Source organism: Aethalodelphis obliquidens, unplaced genomic scaffold (genome assembly GCF_003676395.1).
Source record: "Aethalodelphis obliquidens isolate GAN/ISIS:26980383/991018 unplaced genomic scaffold, ASM367639v1 scaffold7, whole genome shotgun sequence".
NCBI classification, from domain to species: Eukaryota; Metazoa; Chordata; class Mammalia; order Artiodactyla; family Delphinidae; genus Aethalodelphis; species Aethalodelphis obliquidens.
Genome location: NW_020837951.1, coordinates 21,692,722 through 21,711,423, shown reverse-complemented (window position 1 = coordinate 21,711,423; position 18,702 = coordinate 21,692,722). Strand labels below are relative to the sequence as shown.

Here is an 18,702-nt window from a genome sequence, read left to right as displayed (position 1 = left end):
GTTCCCTTTTCAGAGGTGCTGCAATAAAGAAGACAATAGCAATATCTTTACTGTTTAGGTCGATACAATTATTGGATGGGTGAAAGCAAGAAGCAAAAAATATAAATTTCACACTCAGTGACCTAGTAATTTGTCAGTCATTTTTCTGCATTAAACCTAATGCATCCTCTGGGACTGGGGCAGAGGATTCCAGAGAAATTGCACTCCTGGCCTGGCCATGCTCCAAATTCCATACCACCTTTTCTATTCCTTTCTTTCTTTTTTAAATTTTCATTGAGGTATACTTGATTTACAATGTTGTATTAGCTTCAGTTATACAGCAAAGTGAATCAGTTATACATATACATATATCCATTCTTTTTTTAGATTCTTTTCCCGTATAGGCCATCACAGCATATTGAGTAGAGTTCCCTGTGCTATACAGTAGGTGATTATTCGTTGCCTATTTTATATATAGTAGTGAGTATATGTCAGTCCCAATCTTCCAATTTATCCGTCCTCCCTTATCCCCTGTTAACCATGTTTGTTTTCTACATCTGTGACTCTATTTCTGTTTTGTAACTAAGTTCATTTATACCATTTTTTTAGATTCTACATATAAGTGGTATCATATATTTGTCTTTCTGTGTTTGACTTACTTCACTCAGAACGACAATCTCTAGGTCCATCCATGTTGCTGCAAATGGCATTATTTTGTTCTTTTTTATGGCTGAGTAATATTCCATTGTATATATGTGCCACATCTTCTTTATCTATTCCTCTGTTGATGGACATTTAGATTGCTTCCATGTCCTGGCTACTGTAAATAGCGTTGCAATGAACACTGGGGTGCATGTATCTTTTCGAATTATGGTTTTCTCTGGGTATATGCCCAGGAGTGGGATTGCTGGGTCGTATGGTAGTTCTATTTTTAGTTTTTTAAGGAACCTCCATACTGTTCTCCATACTGGCTGTACCCCTTTACATTCCCACCAACAGTGTAGGAGGGTTCCCTTTTCTCCACACCCTCTCCAGCATTTACTGTTTGTAGATCTTTTTTTTTTTTTTTTTTTTGCAGCACGCGGGCCTCTCACTGTTGTGGCCTCTCCCTTTGCGGAGCACAGGCTCTGGACGCACAGGCTCAGCGGCCATGGCTCACAGGCCTAGCCACTCCATGGCATGTGGGATCTTCCCAGACCGGGGCATGAACCCGTGTCCCCTGCATCGGCAGGTGGACTCTCAACCACTGCGCCACCAGGGAAGCCCTGTAGATCTTTTGATCATGGCCATTCTGACCCATGTGAGGTGATACCTCATTGTAGTTTTGATCTGCATTTCTCTAATAATTAGTGAATTTTTTAAAGACTTAGTTATTATTTATTTATTTAATTTATTTTTGGCTGCATTGTGTCTTAGTTGCGGCACTTCGGGCTCTTTGTTGCAGCGCATGGGCTTCTCACTAGTTTTCTCTTCTTTAGTTGTGGCGCACGGGTTCCAGAGTGTGTGGGGTCTGTAATTTGGGGCCTGCAGGCTCTCTAGTTGAGTCGTGTGAGCTCAGTAGTTGTGGCACGCGGGCTTAGCTGCCCCGCGGCATGTGGGATCTTAGTTCCCTGACCAGGCTTTGAACCTGTGTCCCTTGCATTGTAAGGTGGATTCTTTACCACTGGACTACCAGGGAAGTCCCTAATTAGTGATGTTGAACATCTTTTCATGTGCTTTTTGGCCATCTGTATGTCTTCTTTGGAGAAATGTCTATTTATATCTTCTGCTCATTTTTTGATTGGGTTGTTTTTTTGATATTGAGTTGCATGAGCTATTTGTATATTTTGGAGATTAATCTCTTGTCGGCTGCTTCATTTGCAAATATTTTCTCCCATTTTAAGGGCTGTCTTTTTGTTTTGTTTATGGTTTCCTTTGCTGTGTAAAAGCTTTTAAGTTTAATTAGATCCCATTTGTTTATTTTTCATTAGTCTAGGAGGTGGATCAAAAAAGATCTTGCTGAGATTTATGTCAAAGAGTGTTCTGCCTATGTTTTCCTCTAAGAGTTTTACAGTATCCGGCCTTACATTTAGGTCTTTAATCCATTTTGAATTTATTTTTGTGTATGGTGTTAGGAAATGTTCTAGTTTCATTCTTTAGCATATAGCTGTCCAGTTTTCCCAGCACCACTTACTGAAGAGGCTGTCTTTTCTCCATTGTAAATAGAAGCCTTTCTCTTATTTTCCAGTAGGTGACACTATAGCACATTGTTTTCTCTTACCTGCGCTGCCTCTGGTTGTGTTTGAGTATTGGCACTTTCTACCCTCCGTGTCTACATCAGAGGGGTCACCCAAAGCATTTGTTGTCACTGCTTGTGCCTCTGGGGTTGTTGGCGCCTTGCTGTTTCTGGTGTTATTGATGTCACTGCCTGAGTACTAGGATGGTGGCCTCATTTGGGATCCCTGAGTCACAGGCTCTGCCACTGCAGGAGGAGCAGGAGGGCCGGGAGGAGGAACTGGGGTCATGTGTGCCGTTCCTTTTCTGGTGCTCTTGGGTTTCTGGGCTCACCCACTGCTGATGGAGGGTGGGGCGCCAGAGCTGTGGGTGGCTCTGAGCTGGAGGGACAGGGTCACAGGCCTCGTGCCACGGCTGCTCCAGCTATCTGTGGCTGTGGGTACCAGTGCAAGTGGGAGGCCGGGGTCATGTGGGATGCCGCCCTCGCTGCTACTGGGTTCTCTGGACTGGGGTTCAGCTGCTACAGCCCAGGGTCCAAAATTGCAGGCACTGCCTATGCTGATCCTCCAGTTCTGCCTCTTCTATGGGTTCCATTCCACCTATCTTTACAGGTACAGATGGGTGGAACTCTCCAGTGTCCTGGTGTTAGGCAAAGGCCCCTTTGTTGAGTTGTGGATGTTTTCCTGGTTGCAGATTGAAGGGGAGAGCCGAGAGAGCATTTCTTCCTGCCATGATGCTGACATCCTTCCCCAATTTTAAATTTCTTACTGATTGATTTAATTTGTTTTAATGACAGGCAAGTTACCCAAGTAACCATAGAGTTGGGGATAAGAATATCCCCAGCAGGGACAGAGGAAAACGAAGAAAAAGGCCAAATTTGTTTCCAGATTTAGTGTAAAGATTTTGAGATGCTTTTCTGCTTGAAAATATTTTTTAAAGTATTTTCTTTTAAATCTTTACTTATGCAAACTTTGTTCAATGCTTGATGTAGAGTGGGCAAAAAATTTCCAACATAATCCAAGAAATAAACAAGTGCTTTTTTTTTAGAATTATATAAGATGAGATTCTGGCTCAATATCTAAAAATTAATTGTTGTAGTTCTATTGTTGGTATGTGTTCATGAACTTACAAGTAGAAAACAAAATTTTTGAGATTTAAAGGATTAATCCACAGAAAACTACGTATAATAAAAATTAAAGTATTAAAAAAATTCAAGACATATAAATAATGATGCCAATGATCCTTTCTCTGGGTCTGATTCTGTCCTGTTAACTTACTCAAGGAGAAAACTGTCAAGGGACCAAATAGTATATACTATACTATTACATAATTTCAAATTAAATGCAAAAATTTATCTTACATCCAATTCTTATATAAGCTGATTGCTGTTACCTGCTTTATTTCAGTACTTACCTTAATTTGCTGTCCACTTTGCATCCAATTTAGTATCTGACATTGCAATTCTTGTATCTTGTAGCTGGTTTCAGGCTTTTTTTCCCTAATAAACTGTACAATCTCCAGTTGTCGCCAAATGTCATCCAAATAGGAGCCTAAAGTGCTTTTGTAGATATCTTTTGCATTTGACAAATATCCTGTTAAAAACAGAAGTGGGAAAAAAAGCATGTCTCTTTGTTCTTTTAGAAACTGCATGGTAAAATCCTAAAAGGAAATAAGGGTCATAGCAGAGACAGTTAAATTTCCCTTTACTACTTTTCTGATTTTGATCAAAGATAGAAACTAATGAAAACCTTAAATTTAAGTAAAGCTGAGAAATATGTAGCAAATGTCTATTTTTAAGCTACATAATACCAATATAACTGGATATACTCTACATATTCTCTGAATATTTCTCATCCTTTCCTGCTTTCTGGCTTGTTAAATGCTATTGCCTTCTTCCTAAACCCTAGAATCTACACTTACATGCAAGTCCTGTGGTAATGCATTTCACTGAGATTTTCTTGGTATGTTATCGATACAGCTTTGCACTTGATTTCTGGTTATTTATGTATACGACTTAACAACCTCACTAGTCTATAAGCTCTCATAATCCATGATATTTAAGCATAATTAATTTATGTAGCTGCTAAAACAGCAGTGCCTAAATTCAGACTCACTAAAAGCAATTTTAAACACAGAATCCTGAGACCTATCCTTGAAGGTTCAAATTCAAGAAATCTAGATTGAGTCCCAGGGATTCCTATGTGTAAAACTTCTCCCAGTGATTCTACTGCACAGTGAATTTTGTGAATTACTGAAGTAGAGCACCTGGTAGAGTAACTTATGTAGATCAGGTATTCAATGAATATCTGGACAATAAATACAATAATAAATCAAAGTTAATGTTCATGTTCATATTTTTATACTATGTACATATTAATTATAATTTTATATTAATACAGCTAGAATGATGGGCAATTTAGAGACTGACTTATGTTCTTTCTGCTTACTAATTTCCAAACTTCCCACTGATTCTCCATACTGCCATTAGACGTAACCTTCTGAAAGACAAACCTAATCCAGTAGCTTCCCTGTTTCAATGGCTCCCTATCATTTACAGAGTAGTGACTGAACTCTTTTGTGTAGCTTAAAAGGCTTTTCATGATTTGGCTCTTTCTTACTTCTTCAGGCTTAGCTCTCTTTGCTTTCCACCTTGTACTCCTCAATTTAGCCACATGGAACTGTTTGTCATACACCCACTAAGTCATTCTTCTAGGCTCTTAATTCTGCCTACAATACCCTTTCATATTTTATTTACTTGGAGAACTCCTACTCATTTAAAAAAAAATTCAGCTTGAAAGGGTAACAGTCACCATCCTTTGTGCCATTACTATGTATCTCTACTACAGTACCCATTACACAATACTGAATTTATTTCTGGGTTAAAGCCCAGAACTGAAACTCTATACTTTTAACCTTGAAACTAATTACCTTGCTAGTTTGGGAAAAGAAGCAAATTGGAAGCTGGGAGAAAATACAGAATTCTGGGTCCAGGGTAGGCAGTCAGACCCACATGGACCTTTCTTCCTCTGTCACTATTCACAGAGAAAGAAAGGAGGACAACCTAACTTGCTCTTTGATTTTGAGAGGTTTAGAGGAGTGAGAAAGCCTTCTACTAAAAGTGTCCAAGGCAGCAAGGTTACTCATTATGGCTTGGTACCTAGGGTTTAAGAAGTTATGTTTTCCAACAAGGATTTTACTTTTATAAGTATTCCTCAAGGTAGCCAAATAGTAATGCCAAAGTTTGATTTAGTAAAGGCATTTCTTTGAGGAACAGAAACAATTCAGTTCAAGTATATAGCTCTCAATGGTCTCACTTAATCCTAGGGTAAAATATAGAGTACTTAAATGTGAATATACCATAAGCAATCCTCCATAAATATTATTTCTCTAATGCAAGATTTTGATAAGTATTGAGCACGAGTGAGTCACAACTGTACTCTCCCTGGAAGTCCAAATATTCTAGATTCTGACATTCTGCCTTACTATTATGCTTTTATAGTTAGCTTAGTTGTTGGTAGGACTGACAATCTTCTATGGCAGCTGAAAATTATAATGAAGACAGGTGACTGAACAGAAGCATGTGACACTACACCATTATACTAGCTACAGATACTGTAAACTAGGGCTATAGTTGTCTGGGAATGGAGACAAGACAACTTGATCCAGCATCAGCACTCAAATGCTTTAATTGGAGAAGAAAGGAAAAGCACCATGTTGGGCTTTCTAAAGGTAGCTGTAACTTAGTTATAATACCTGGCCAGATAATAATAATATAATACTTGGCCAAGTATTACAACTCCCAATGATGTAGAGGGAGTACAGTTGTAACTCGCTGCTGCCCAGTACTTATCCAAACCTTGGATTAGAGAAATAATATTTGTCTGAGTCACAGATAAGAAAAAATGTCTGCATCACAGATCAGAGAAAAAATATTTTCACTTTGTATATAATGGGTTCTAGAAACTTTAAATTATAAAACATAATCCTAAAAAGATACCATTACTAAACAAGTCTAAACAACCTGCAATAAGGGGCCTAAAACAGTAATGCAGTAAGACAGATACTTTAAGGATTTTAATAGTTTAGAAAAAAATTCCAAAATATTTAAAATTTTCAATACATTCAAAATAGTTTGATTTTTAATACTCAGGTAATTCATATCCTAACTTACATGCACAACTAAAAAAGAAATTGCAGAAGATCTTGCTATATAGCTATATTGCATCTAGCAAAGATTCGAAGACACAGATATTCAATGGGGACCTAAAATGTATATGTCAAAGTGTCATCTTACATTAAAAAGCAGTGCATAAAAAAAAGAAATGAAATTGAGTTATTTGTAGCAAGGTAGATGGACCTAGAGACTGTCACACAGAGTGAAGTAAGTCAGAAAGAGAAAAACAAATACAGCATGCTAACACATATATATGGAATCCGAAAAAAAAAAATGGTTCTGATGAACCTAGGGGCAGGACAGGAATAAAGACGCAGATGTAGAGAATGGACTTGAGGACATGGGGAGGGGGAAGGGTAAGCTGGGACGAAGTGAGAGAGTGGCATGGACATATATATACTACCAAATGTAAAACAGATAGCTAGTGGGAAGCAGCCACATAGCACAGGGAGATCAGCTCGGTGTTTTGTGACCACCTAGAACGGTGGGATAGGGAGGGTGGGAGGGAGACGCCAGAGGGAGGAGATATGGGGATATATGTATATGTATAGCTGATTCACTTTGTTATACAGCAGAAACTAACACACCACTGTAAAGCAATTATACTCCAATAAAGATGTTGAAAAAAAATGCAGTGCATAATAATGATTACACAGTCAAATCCCTTAAGGCCATTAGGAGTCTGTAATTCAGGCCTAGAATAGAGAACCTTACACCTATTTTTCTAGGTGATGATTGTTGTTACAGAAAATTTCTTTTAATGAATATAAGGAGAATAAAATATATATTCCATGATAATTATGTCTATATATATAATGTTTAATGCAGGAAAAAAAACTACATAATTTCTTACAAAGTGCATCTTTTTCAGAAAAGTAAACGTTATTTCAGACAAAATATTTCAATAGGAAGAAAAGGGGAAATAAAAAATTTTCACACCAACCCAATGCTGTGTCCAAGCTACATGTTAAAAGGACATCTCTAATTGTTACCAAAAGGTGTAAGAGGGCAGCATACTTGAATGTCATTTCTCTTTCAACATTTTTACCTAGGTAAGCAAAAACATATTTAAAGACAGAATATACATTAGAATTTTAGAATATATATCAGAATGCTTAACAATAATAGATAATTTATTATTGAGTGCTTACTATGTGCCAAGCTGTATATAATCTGTTTATTTCATTGAATCTCTAACAATAACCCTATCAGACAAGTTTACTATGATCTTGATTTTATGGATGAGAAAACAGTCTTAATGAGGTTAGGTAACTGCCCAAGGTCAATCTGTGCATAAATGATGGAGCTGGCATTCCAACCCCTACAGCTAACCTCAGAGTTCATACTTTGCTGCTTCCAAAGAATGTTCAATTATTTTTACTCTTGGTAGGAAGAAGGACAATGATTCCCAGTTATGTAACAAGAAGAAAATTAAACTCATAACTTGCCAACTGGTTTAGATAAAGGTGGAGGATCATAACGTAAAGCAACATTGAAATGGAGGTAGACACCTGGGAATATTTGTCCAAAGATATGACTCAAACAAAAGAGGTACTTATAGGGACAAGACAATTATCTAATTAATACGTTCCATGTAGTTCCAAGCTTATTGAAGATGATAGATTGGATTTTACTGCATGCAAAAGTGCAGCCACAAAGACCGGATTCCAGGCCTAATTTATTATAAAGCAGAAACTAACACACCATTGTAAAGCAATTATACTCCAATAAAGATGTTTAAAAAAAAGTATGAAAACTATTGATTTAAGCAATGAAGATCAAAGCAAATAATCAGTGGTCACTGGGAATCAAGGAGCAACAGAAAAACCAGTTATGGGTAGTACCTCCAGCCCCTGGAAGGACTTGTGTAAACAAGTCAATCATGACCAGGAAGGGAAAAGAAGAGAGCAGAGAAACCAAATTTGGTATCATTTTCCTCTGTCTTTGGGAGAACATTTCTTACAGTGCAGATCCGCAGCCGATGAATTCTTTCAGCTTTTGTATGTCTGAACACACCTCTATTTCCCCTTTGTTTTTGTAATGTATTTTTGCCTAGTACAGAATAGGTTGGTGGTTTTTTCTTTCAGGTATTTTAAAGATGTTATTCCACCTTCTTTTCACTTGCACTATTTCTTTATTTTTAAAATTTTTTTTAACATCTTTATTGGAGTATAATTGCTTTACAATTGTGTGTTAGTTTCTGCTTTATAACAAAGTGAATCAGTTATACATATTCATGTGTTCCCATATCTCTTCCCTCTTGTGTCTCCCTCCCTCCCACACTCCCTATCCCACCCCTCCAGGTGGTCACAAAGCACAGAGTTGATCTCCCTGTGCTATGCGGCTGCTTCCCACTAGCTATCTATTTTACATTTGGTAGTGTATATATGTCCATGCCACTCTCTCACTTTGTCACAGCTTACCCTTCCCCCTCCCCATATCCTCAAGTCCATTCTCTAGTAGGTCTGTGTCTTTATTCCCGTCTTACCCCTAGGTTCTTCATGACCTTTTTTTCCCTTAGATTCCATATATATGTGTTAGCATACGGTATTTGTCTTTCTCTTTCTGACTTACTTCACTCTGTATGACAGACTCTAGGTCCATCCACCTCACTACAAATAACTCAGTTTCGTTTCTTTTTATGGCTGAGTAATATTCCATTGTATATATGTGCCACATCTTCTTTATCCATTCATCTGTTGATGGACACTTAGATTGCTTCCATCTCCTGGCTATTGTAAATAGTGCTGCAATGAACATTCTGGTACATGACTCTTTTTGAATTATGGTTTTCTCAGGGTATATGCTCAGTAGTGGGATTGCAAGGTCATATGGTAGTTCTATTTGTAGTTTTTTAAGGAACCTCCATACTGTTCTCCATAGTGGCTGTACCAATTCACATTCCCAGCAGCAGTGCAAGAGTGTTCCCTTTTCTCCACACCCTCTCCAGCATTTATTGTTTCTAGATTTTTTGATGATGGCCATTCTGACCGGTGTGAGATGATATCTCATTGTAGTTTAGATTTGCATTTCTTCTAACACATGAAAGAATGCTCAACATCACTTGCACTATTTCTGACAAGAAATTTGACGTCAACCTTGTTATTGTTTCTCTTTTGCAGCATATATTTTTTTCCTTCTGGCTGCTCCTACAATTTTCTCTTTATCACTGGTTTTGAGCAACTTGATTATAATATGCCTTGGTGTAGCTTTACTATGCTTCTTGTGCTTAGGGTTCATTGAGTTTCTTGGATCTGTGGGTTTGTAGTTTTCACTGAGTTTGGCAAAATTTCAGTCATTATTTCTTCAAATATTTTATCTGTTTACCCCCTTTTGCCTCTCCTTTGAGAACTCTAATGCTAGTATATAAGGCTATTTGAAGTTGTTTCACAGCCCACTATGCTCTTTTCTTTCCTTCTTTTTTATTCTTTTATCCACCTGGGTTTTATTTTAGATAGTTTCTATTGCTATGCTTACAAGTTAGCTAGTCTTTTCTTCTGCAATATTTAATCTGCCATTAACTCCATCCAGTGTATTTTTCATCTCATGCATTGTAGTTTATTCTCTAAAACTACAATTTGCATCTCTTTTATGTCTCTAGCTTATTGAATGTATGGAATACAGTTATAATAAGTTTCAGTGTCCTCTCTGTTAATTCTAACATCTTTGTCAGCTCTGAGTTTGTTTTGATTGATTATTCTCCTTATGGGCTGTGTTTTCCTGTCTCTTGTTATGCTTGACAATCTTTGATCAGATGTCAAACATTGTGAATTTTACCTTGTTAGTGCTAAATATTTCTGTATTCATATAAATAGTCTTAAGCTTTGTTCTGGGATGTAGTTAAGTTCCTTGGAAATAGTTTGATAACTTTGACTCTTGCTTTTATGATTTTTTTAGGCAGGTCCAGAGCAGTGCTAAATCTAGGGATAATTATTCCCCACTACTGAGACAAGACTTCTCTAAGTATGGTGATCAATACTCCATGAACTATGAGATTTTCTAGTCTGGCTAGTGGGAACAGACATTATTTCCTGCCCCGTGTGAATTCAGAGTACTATTCCCTCTAATCCTTTCAGATGGTTTGTTTCCCAATCTCTTGTAGGTTAGTTCCTCACATATACATTTATTTTTTTTGAGATGGCTGTTCTTTTTTTTTTTCCGTATTCTTTTCCATTATGGTTTATCACAGGATATTGAATATAGTTTCCTGTGCTATACACTAGGACCTTGTTGTTTACCCATTCTCTATATTATAGTTTGCATCTGCTAATCCCAAATTCCTAATCCATCCTTCCCCCACCCCACCCCCTTGGCAGCCACAAGACTGGTCTCTATGTCTGTGAGTCTGTTTCTGTTTCATAGATAAGTTCATTTGTGTTATCTTTTAGATTCTACATATAAGTGATATCATATGGTGTTTGTCTTTCTCTGTCTGACTTACTTTACTTAGTATGATAATCTCTAGGTCCATCCATGTTGCTGCAAATGGCGTTATTTCATTCTTTTTTTATGGCTGAGTAGTATTCCATTGTATATATGTACCACATCTTCTTTATCCATTCATCTGTCAGTGGGCATTTAGGTTGTTTCTATGTTTTGGCTATTGTCCTCACATATACTCTTGGATCAGTACTCTGCTGAATACTTCAGGGAGACTCTCTGCAAATTTCTAGGACTCTTCTTGTGAAGCTCTCTGCTCTCTAACCTTCTATCTTTTTTAAAAAATTTATTTATTTTTAGCTGCACTGGGTCTTCATTGCTGTGCACGGGCTTTCTCTAGTTGTGGCGAGCAGGGGCTACTCTTCACTGTGGTGTGCAGGCTTCTCATCGCAGTAGCTTTCCTTGTTGCAGAGCACGGGCTCTAGGTGCACAGGCTTCATTAGTTGTAGCACGTGGGCTCAGTAGTTGTGGCTCGTGGGCACAGTAGTTGTGGCTTGCAGGCTCTAGAGCTCAGGCTCAGTAGTTGTGGCACACGAGCTTAGTTGTTCCGCGGCATGTGGGATCTTCCCAGACCAGGGCTCAAACCCATGTCCCCTGCATTGGCAGGCAAATTCTTAACCACTCTGCCACCAGGGAAGCCCCTAACCTTCTATCCTTTGAAATTTAGTTGCCTTGGTCTCCCTGGACTCTTAGCTCTGCTTCTTCAACTCAGATTGTCCACTGAGCTCTGCCTCTGGTACCTCTCCCTGTGCCATGGCCTGGCATTTCTTTCAAGGCAGTAAGCTAGGGCAATGGTAGGGCTCACCTCACTTGTCTCCCATCTCTCAGGAATCATTGTGCTTCATTGCCTGATGTCTAGGATCTTAAAAACTGGTTTCATCTATTTTGTCTTTGTCTTTTTGTTTGTTGTTGTTATTTCTGGAAGGAGGGTAAATTCAATCCCTGTTACTCCATTTTGGCCAGAAGCAAAAGTCCAGGATTGACTTTAATCAATTTACTTGTTGACCTCCCCCCACCTATTTGGGAGGGACCTAAGTGGTTCAGATGCTAACAGTAACAGGGTTAATTTGGTTTCTGCAATAGGAATCTGTCAAGTAATATATATGTCAACTAGGAGCTTTACTGAGAAGCAATGCCAGATGATACAGGTTTCCCCCACTATCTGAAAATAGAGAGTTCCTATGAAACCTTTTGTAAGCTGAAATGGAGTAAAGAAGCAAATACCTTTTTTCATAAAAACGAAAATCCTCTTTGATTTCTTTCAGTTAGTGAAAACAGATATTAATGTAGGTCTTCATAAAATCAAAGTGACATACAGCAAACATGAAAAGCAGGCGACACTTGTATTTCTTACCTTTTTATCCTTGCTTAGCTGATTTTCCAGCATTGGTCTGTGGGTGTCATATGCTGAATTACAGTTATGCCTCCATCTATGACTAATTTCTGCATTTTCTAATAATCCATAAATTTATATCCTTTAAAATAATGTGACTTTTATTTGTACTCACCTTGGTGAATAGCATCACTTATTACTTTTTCTTGTTGTTTTAAGAGGAACCTTGTTTGGTCAAAAATGACAGTGTCAAATTTCCAGTTAGCAGCAGGAAGAGTACAGAGGCATACAAGTTTTTTTAAGATAGGAGAAGCTGCTGCTTCTAGGAGACAGTATGCTTGGCACTGGCTATCTGCAAAAATAGAAGCATTAAAGGCAGTGTTTTTATAAGGATGGTATGTTCTTTTTTGACAAATCAATCATACATGTTACTTCATGGAAACCTGAACTCTATCCAAATTCTTTTCTGAGTTAAAAATCATTAGATTCTATAGAGGCTTATTTTAGGATATTTATTCTAAATAAACTAGTAAAAACACAACCAAAAAAACCCTCTGTAGAATTAATATAATTTTATGGTTATCTTGTTTATTAGAAATGATTTATTCAGTGACTAATTTGGCAGGGCAAGTATGAGGAAGAGAATCACAGTTTTTTTCTTCTCCCTCTACTATTAGCTTACAACCTTAAGATGAACACATTTATAACAATGACAAATTGTTTTTAGTTTTCACTAGAATATCAATATTTAAAGATCTGCATTGTCATCTAAAGGTCATAAATGAAATTTAGCCAAAAGAATGAAATGATATTCAAGAACTAGTGTCATATTTCCTTATCGATTTTAATAGTGAGCATGATGTTCTTAAGGGGTCAATGTAAAGAATATTTTTCTTTACAGCAGAACAAATAATTTTAATTGGTATAGGAATCAATAATAACTTATTTACACCACCTTGATGGTGGGTAAGAGAACGGAGAGGGCAACCATCAACAGTTCATTTTTCCAGACTGGGAAGAAAAGTCTGAGTGAGGAGTTGCAGTTTGCTGTTCTCTGATGCATGTAGGGAAGCAGCAGTTTAAATGAAGGAAGAAATAACACTTAGTGGACTGGAATAGGGCGATGGGGAGGGAGGGGCAGAGGCAGTGAATAAGGCACTCCAGGTTTGGAAATAACCTGAAAGTAGGACTGGAATGAAGAAATATCTGAAACAAGTGAAGAAAATTACATGGAAAATAAGGTGTGTCCTAGATACCCAGGAAAGTGCTTTCAAATTTACTTAATTTGAATGTATTTAAAAAGCATAATACATACCTGATGCTTGAATTTCAATGACATTATCTGCTCTCCTTTCCTGATTTGCTTTCTCTAGTGTTTCATTAGTACAAACAATAGGATTTTCTTCTTGAAGAGTTAAAGAATGTTCTTCTTTGTCTTGAAGTTCTAATAAAAATATTAATTTGCATTGTTCAGGGAAACTTAATGTTGATTAAAATGCTCTCTTGTAATATGATCATAATTGTTAAAATTCTTTGAAATGCATCAGTATTAAATTGAGCAACTATTCAGGTCAATGGACTTACTGTACTGGGTAGGAAGCTGAATGGTAATAAAGGAAGGAACTTTGGCATCAGATCAGTGTTTCAATCCCAGTTCTGACACTAGCCTCAGTTTCCTCATATGTAAAATATTGATTAATATACCTATTTTGAATATTGTTATAAGGTGTTATAAATACCAAGGATGATTCCTGACACCTACAGGGCACATACTGTTCTACATCTTTTCTCTGTGACTGTCCACAGACCCTTCCTCTGTTACTAATTCTCTCCTATGCCCCAAACCCTACCTGTCTCCATCCTTTCTTAATAAGGTCATTTCTTACTACTTACCCTTTAGCTCCCAGGCATTTTCTACAGGAAGCCTTATAAAACTGCCCACTTGGGGCTTCCCTGGTGGCGCAGTGGTTGAGAGTCTGCCTGCCGATGCAAGGGACGCGGGTTCATGCCCCGGTCCGGGAAGATCCCACATGCCATGGAGTGGCTGGGCCCGTGAGCCATGGCCACTGAGCCTGCATGTCCGGAGCCTGTACTCCGCAACGGGAGAGGCCACAGCAGTGAGAGGCCCGCGTACCGCAAAAAAACCCCAAAACACTGCCCACTCTACTTCCAGGCCAGCAAAGTGCCGCTCCTTTTTGTTTCCTCAGCACTTGGCATAGTCTCCTGGCACTGACAATGTTGTATGGAAATTATCTGCATGTCTGGTCCACTGTAAGCGTCTCATGGTCAGCAACGTTATCATATTTATCTCTGATACGTGATTTAGTGCCTGGCACACAAGGTTCAATAACTGTAGTTTTCTTCCTTCGTTTGTAAGTATTGTAGAGGATTAAAAAAAAAAAAAAAATATATATATATATATAATTTATTTATGATTAGAGTTATATTAACTAGATTGCAATGTTATCCATTAATAATATGATTACAAGATAATTTTAGAAAAACATTGCCATCTTGAAACGTTTGAATATATGAGCTTTAAATACACAGTGAACAAAAAGAGTAAAATATCCTAAACTAGCTTTTTATTATTTTCAAGTGTACTTTTTATTAACTATAAGTAATCTAAATAGCTATGATTAAATACTACAAATTATTAGAGTTTTTGAGGGGGCCTAATAAGTTGTAGCATTCTTTCTCACCCCTGTATCAACAAGAAGTAAAATATATATCAAAATATTACCTCTGTTACTAGTAAAAACTAAGTTGGAGAAAGGAGATTAGTTTGAGAGTCAAAAGAGCTTTTTAATTAAACAACAGAATTAGAGTTACCTACCCTGCCCCAGACTATACTGTACTGGGCCAGGATTCTGCACTATTGGGGAACTGCTTGGGAAAGATTCATGACATAGAGAAGCAGAGGAGAATGCCTGTTACTTGTGAGGCAGCTCATTCCTACAAGCTTATGCCCAATTTATTCTTTTTCAAATTTACAATACAGATAATTAATTTCAGTGCCTCTGGGGAGAACACATTAAAGGGCAAAGAGGCCAGGAACATAATACTATAGAGAAAAAATCAGGAGTACAGAGCATTCCCACCTAACATCAGTATTCCTTTAATTGTTTAATTAATGGCTAACTTTTAAAATAAGAAAATATTCTTTTTATCTTTGTCTACTTTCTTGTTGCTTTCTCTCATTTTCTGTTGCCAATATACCTTGTTACAAGACATCATCACAAGTATGAAAACCAGAAAAGGGTGTCAGTGCTAATTTTGGATTGGTTTCCTTTTTTTGTTTGTTTTTTGGCCTCAAATATGAATAGAATCTGAAAACATTCACAAACCTGAAAAAAACAAATCTTTAACAAATTCCTATTTATGCATCACATTCATAAGATAATTCTTTATATTTTGCTCATTCTTTCATGTAGAAATTATACTCTGAATTATGGTGCAAATTGGTTAGAAAGATCTGTTACATATAGAATTGTCACCTAACAAAGTAAGTTATAATGCGGTCAAACAATTACACAAAAAGAAACTTTATGACAATATATATATAAACATAAAGGGTCACAAAATTCTGAGATCTTTAAATACTTTTCTGAATTTTTGTTGAATTTTTCATTGTGAAAATGCACTGATGGACAAAGTAATATAACTTTATATAGATCTATAAAAGGCTGTCATATCATGCTGCACACAAAGAACAAGCATTCTTTTCTGCTTTTCTATGTCATGACTTTTTCCCAAGCAGCTCCCCAACCATGGGGAATCCTGGCCCAGTCCAGCATAGTCTGGGTCTGGGTAGGTACTCTGCACAATTCTGGTGTTTAGTTAGCAAGCTCATTGGACTCTCAAACTAATTTCTGGTATATATTTTACTTCTTGTCTTATTTTATAGTTTATTCAGGGGCAAGACCTTGTGTATATTAACAGTATCAATACATAGGACAGTAAGACCTAGGTATACTCTAACTCTCACAAATAAATATTTTTGTACTTATTTCATTTGGGTAAGCTGTGTCAAACACATTCTAGAATACTAGAATTTTATTTTTTTACCAGAAGTGAAATGATATGACGCATTATACTACTTTGATATGTTTATAAGCGATGAATGTAAAACAGTTACAACTCAAACAGAAACTCTTTGATAAAGTTGAAAAGAGTAATAGGCAATCAAACAGGCAAAAGGTTCTTAAGTACACATTAAAATATAAGTTAAAATATGGAGGTAGAACTGTGAGCTAAAAGAGAAAAAAGAATGGCAGAATGATCAGCAAAATTTAGAAATGTTATGAATCTGTATGACCAAGTTGTAGAAAGTGAGTTTTTACAAATAGTGGCTTTTCTTAAAAGTTCAAATGCACTTTTAAATTTTTTGGAAAATACATATCTACATCTATATCTGTATATCCCATATCTATCTCCGTATATAATGTGTCATGAATCAATGACATTTTCTTTGAAGAATAATGTGTTTTATCTGAAGAGCTTTATTTCTTTACCTTCTATAATAAATTATACATTTAGTCCTTGAAGCTATCATACCTACACCAAAATATTAAATTACTCACCGTCTTTTCCATCATTGTCTGTGACTTCAGTCTTTGAGGTGCAAGTCTTATACTTATTTCGCAGCATAATAAAGTCATTCAAAAGGTCCAAATTATTCTCCTGTTTTTTACCATGTTTAAAAGATGCTTCTTCAATTTTGGAAGAGGAAGATGATTCAGTAGATGGTACTGTGCTGTCAAGTTCCAAGTAATCTTTATTTTCTTTAGTTCGGATTATTCTATAACCTAGTTCTAGGTCAATCTTTGGCTTTTCTTCTTTTCGTGGTCTTTCAACAGCAACATATTCATCAGAAAAATACGAGTCTGTTACTGCTTTTGACAGAGGTGGAGTCTTTTGTGAAGGTGATAAATGATCGTTTGTAGATATCTCAATAAGTTTAATAGGTGAGGAACAACTTTTATGTTCTAGCCATACTGAAAACAGAAAATGAAAATATCCAATGACTTTCATGCCTAAATGAATGTTCTACTAGGGTATTAAGATAACCTTTAGTTCTGGGTTCTTATTAATATAATTTGATCCTTACGAGTACTTTGTTTACTGCTTTTAAAATCAATTTTTCGTCTGAATAAAATAGATTTTTAAAGGATAAAAATTCAGCACCTCTTTTTCCTATTACTGGAGCTAAGGTTACTGAGCAAAGAAAGAATTCCAGACTATTGTCAATAGTCTAACAACAAGTCATAGCCTTGGAGCTATCATACCTACAGTTATTCTAAGGGTCAAAAACTTACATACAAAGCAAGCCACAGACTAGAAGAAAATACTTGTAATACATATACTTTAAAAAAGACTGTATCGGGTTTCCCTGGTGGCGCAGTGGTTGAGAGTCCGCCTGCCGATGCAGGGGACAAGGGTTGGTGTCCTGGTCCAGGAGGATCCCACATGCCTTGGAGCGGCTGGGCCCGTGAGCCATGGCCGCTGGGCCTGAGCGCCCGGAGCCTGTGCTCCGCAATGGGAGAGGCCACAACTGTGAGAGGCCCGCATACCGTAAAAAAAAAAAAGACTGTATCCAAAATATTTGAAGAACTGTTATAATATTTTAAAAGAAAGTCAATTAAAAATTTGACAAAATATTTGATCAATACTTCATATAAGATATGCACATGCTGCAATATGGATGAATCTTGAAAACATGCTAAATGAAAGCAGTCACGAAAGACCACATATTGTATGATTCCATTTCTATGGCGCATACAGAACAGACATATCTATAAAGACAGAGAATGGGAGTGACTGCTAATGGGTACAAGATTCCTTTTGGGGGAGGATTAAAATCTCCTAAAATTGATTGTGGTGATAATTATACCTCTCTGTGAATATACTAACTTTGAATGGTAATTCAATGGTTTTTAGTGTATTCACAGAGAGGCATATACTTTTTTTTTTTTTTCTTGGCGGTACGCGGGCCTCGCACTGTTGTGGCCTCTCCCGTTGTGGAGCACAGGCTCCGGACGTGCAGGCTCAGCGGCCATGGCACTTGGGCCCAGTTGCTCCGCGGCATGTGGGATCTTCCTGGACTGGGGCACCAACCCGTGTCCCCTGCATCGGCAGGCGGACTCTCAACCACTGAGCCACCAGGGAAGCCCGAGAGGTATATACTTTTAATGGGTGAATTATACGGTATGTGAATTACATGTCCATAAAGCTATTATATATTTTTTAAAAGAAGATATAAATATAGCCAATGAGCTTGTAAAAAGATGGTCATCGTCATTAATTATCAGGAAAATACAAATTAAAACCACAATGAGATACCACAACATACCCATCAAAAGGGCTAAAATTTAAGATTTTCAATGCCAAGAGTTGGCAAGGATATAGAGTAACTGAAACCCTCACACATTGCTGGTGTAAATGTAAAACAGAGCAACCACTTTGGAAAAAAGTAGTTTCTTAAAGAGTTAAACATACACCTACCATAAAACCTAACAATTATACTCCTAGATATTCACTGAAGAGAAATGATAACAAATGT

The 18,702-nt window shown here is 37.1% G+C and overlaps 1 protein-coding gene across 2 annotated transcripts in view; it reads right to left on the bottom strand.

The window, feature by feature from the left end:
* Window positions 1-18,702, bottom strand: part of SHOC1 (shortage in chiasmata 1) — an 84,551-nt gene that overhangs the window by 32,008 nt on the left and 33,841 nt on the right. For both annotated transcript variants that reach the window (XM_027105219.1, XM_027105218.1), the window contains 5 exons: window positions 16,724-17,137; window positions 13,456-13,575; window positions 12,316-12,492; window positions 7,311-7,415; window positions 3,607-3,785 (listed from right to left, as the gene is read on the bottom strand). In XM_027105219.1, the coding sequence (XP_026961020.1) occupies window positions 3,607-3,785; window positions 7,311-7,415; window positions 12,316-12,492; window positions 13,456-13,575; window positions 16,724-17,137 (995 nt within the window). The remainder of the gene's footprint in view (window positions 1-3,606; window positions 3,786-7,310; window positions 7,416-12,315; window positions 12,493-13,455; window positions 13,576-16,723; window positions 17,138-18,702) is intronic.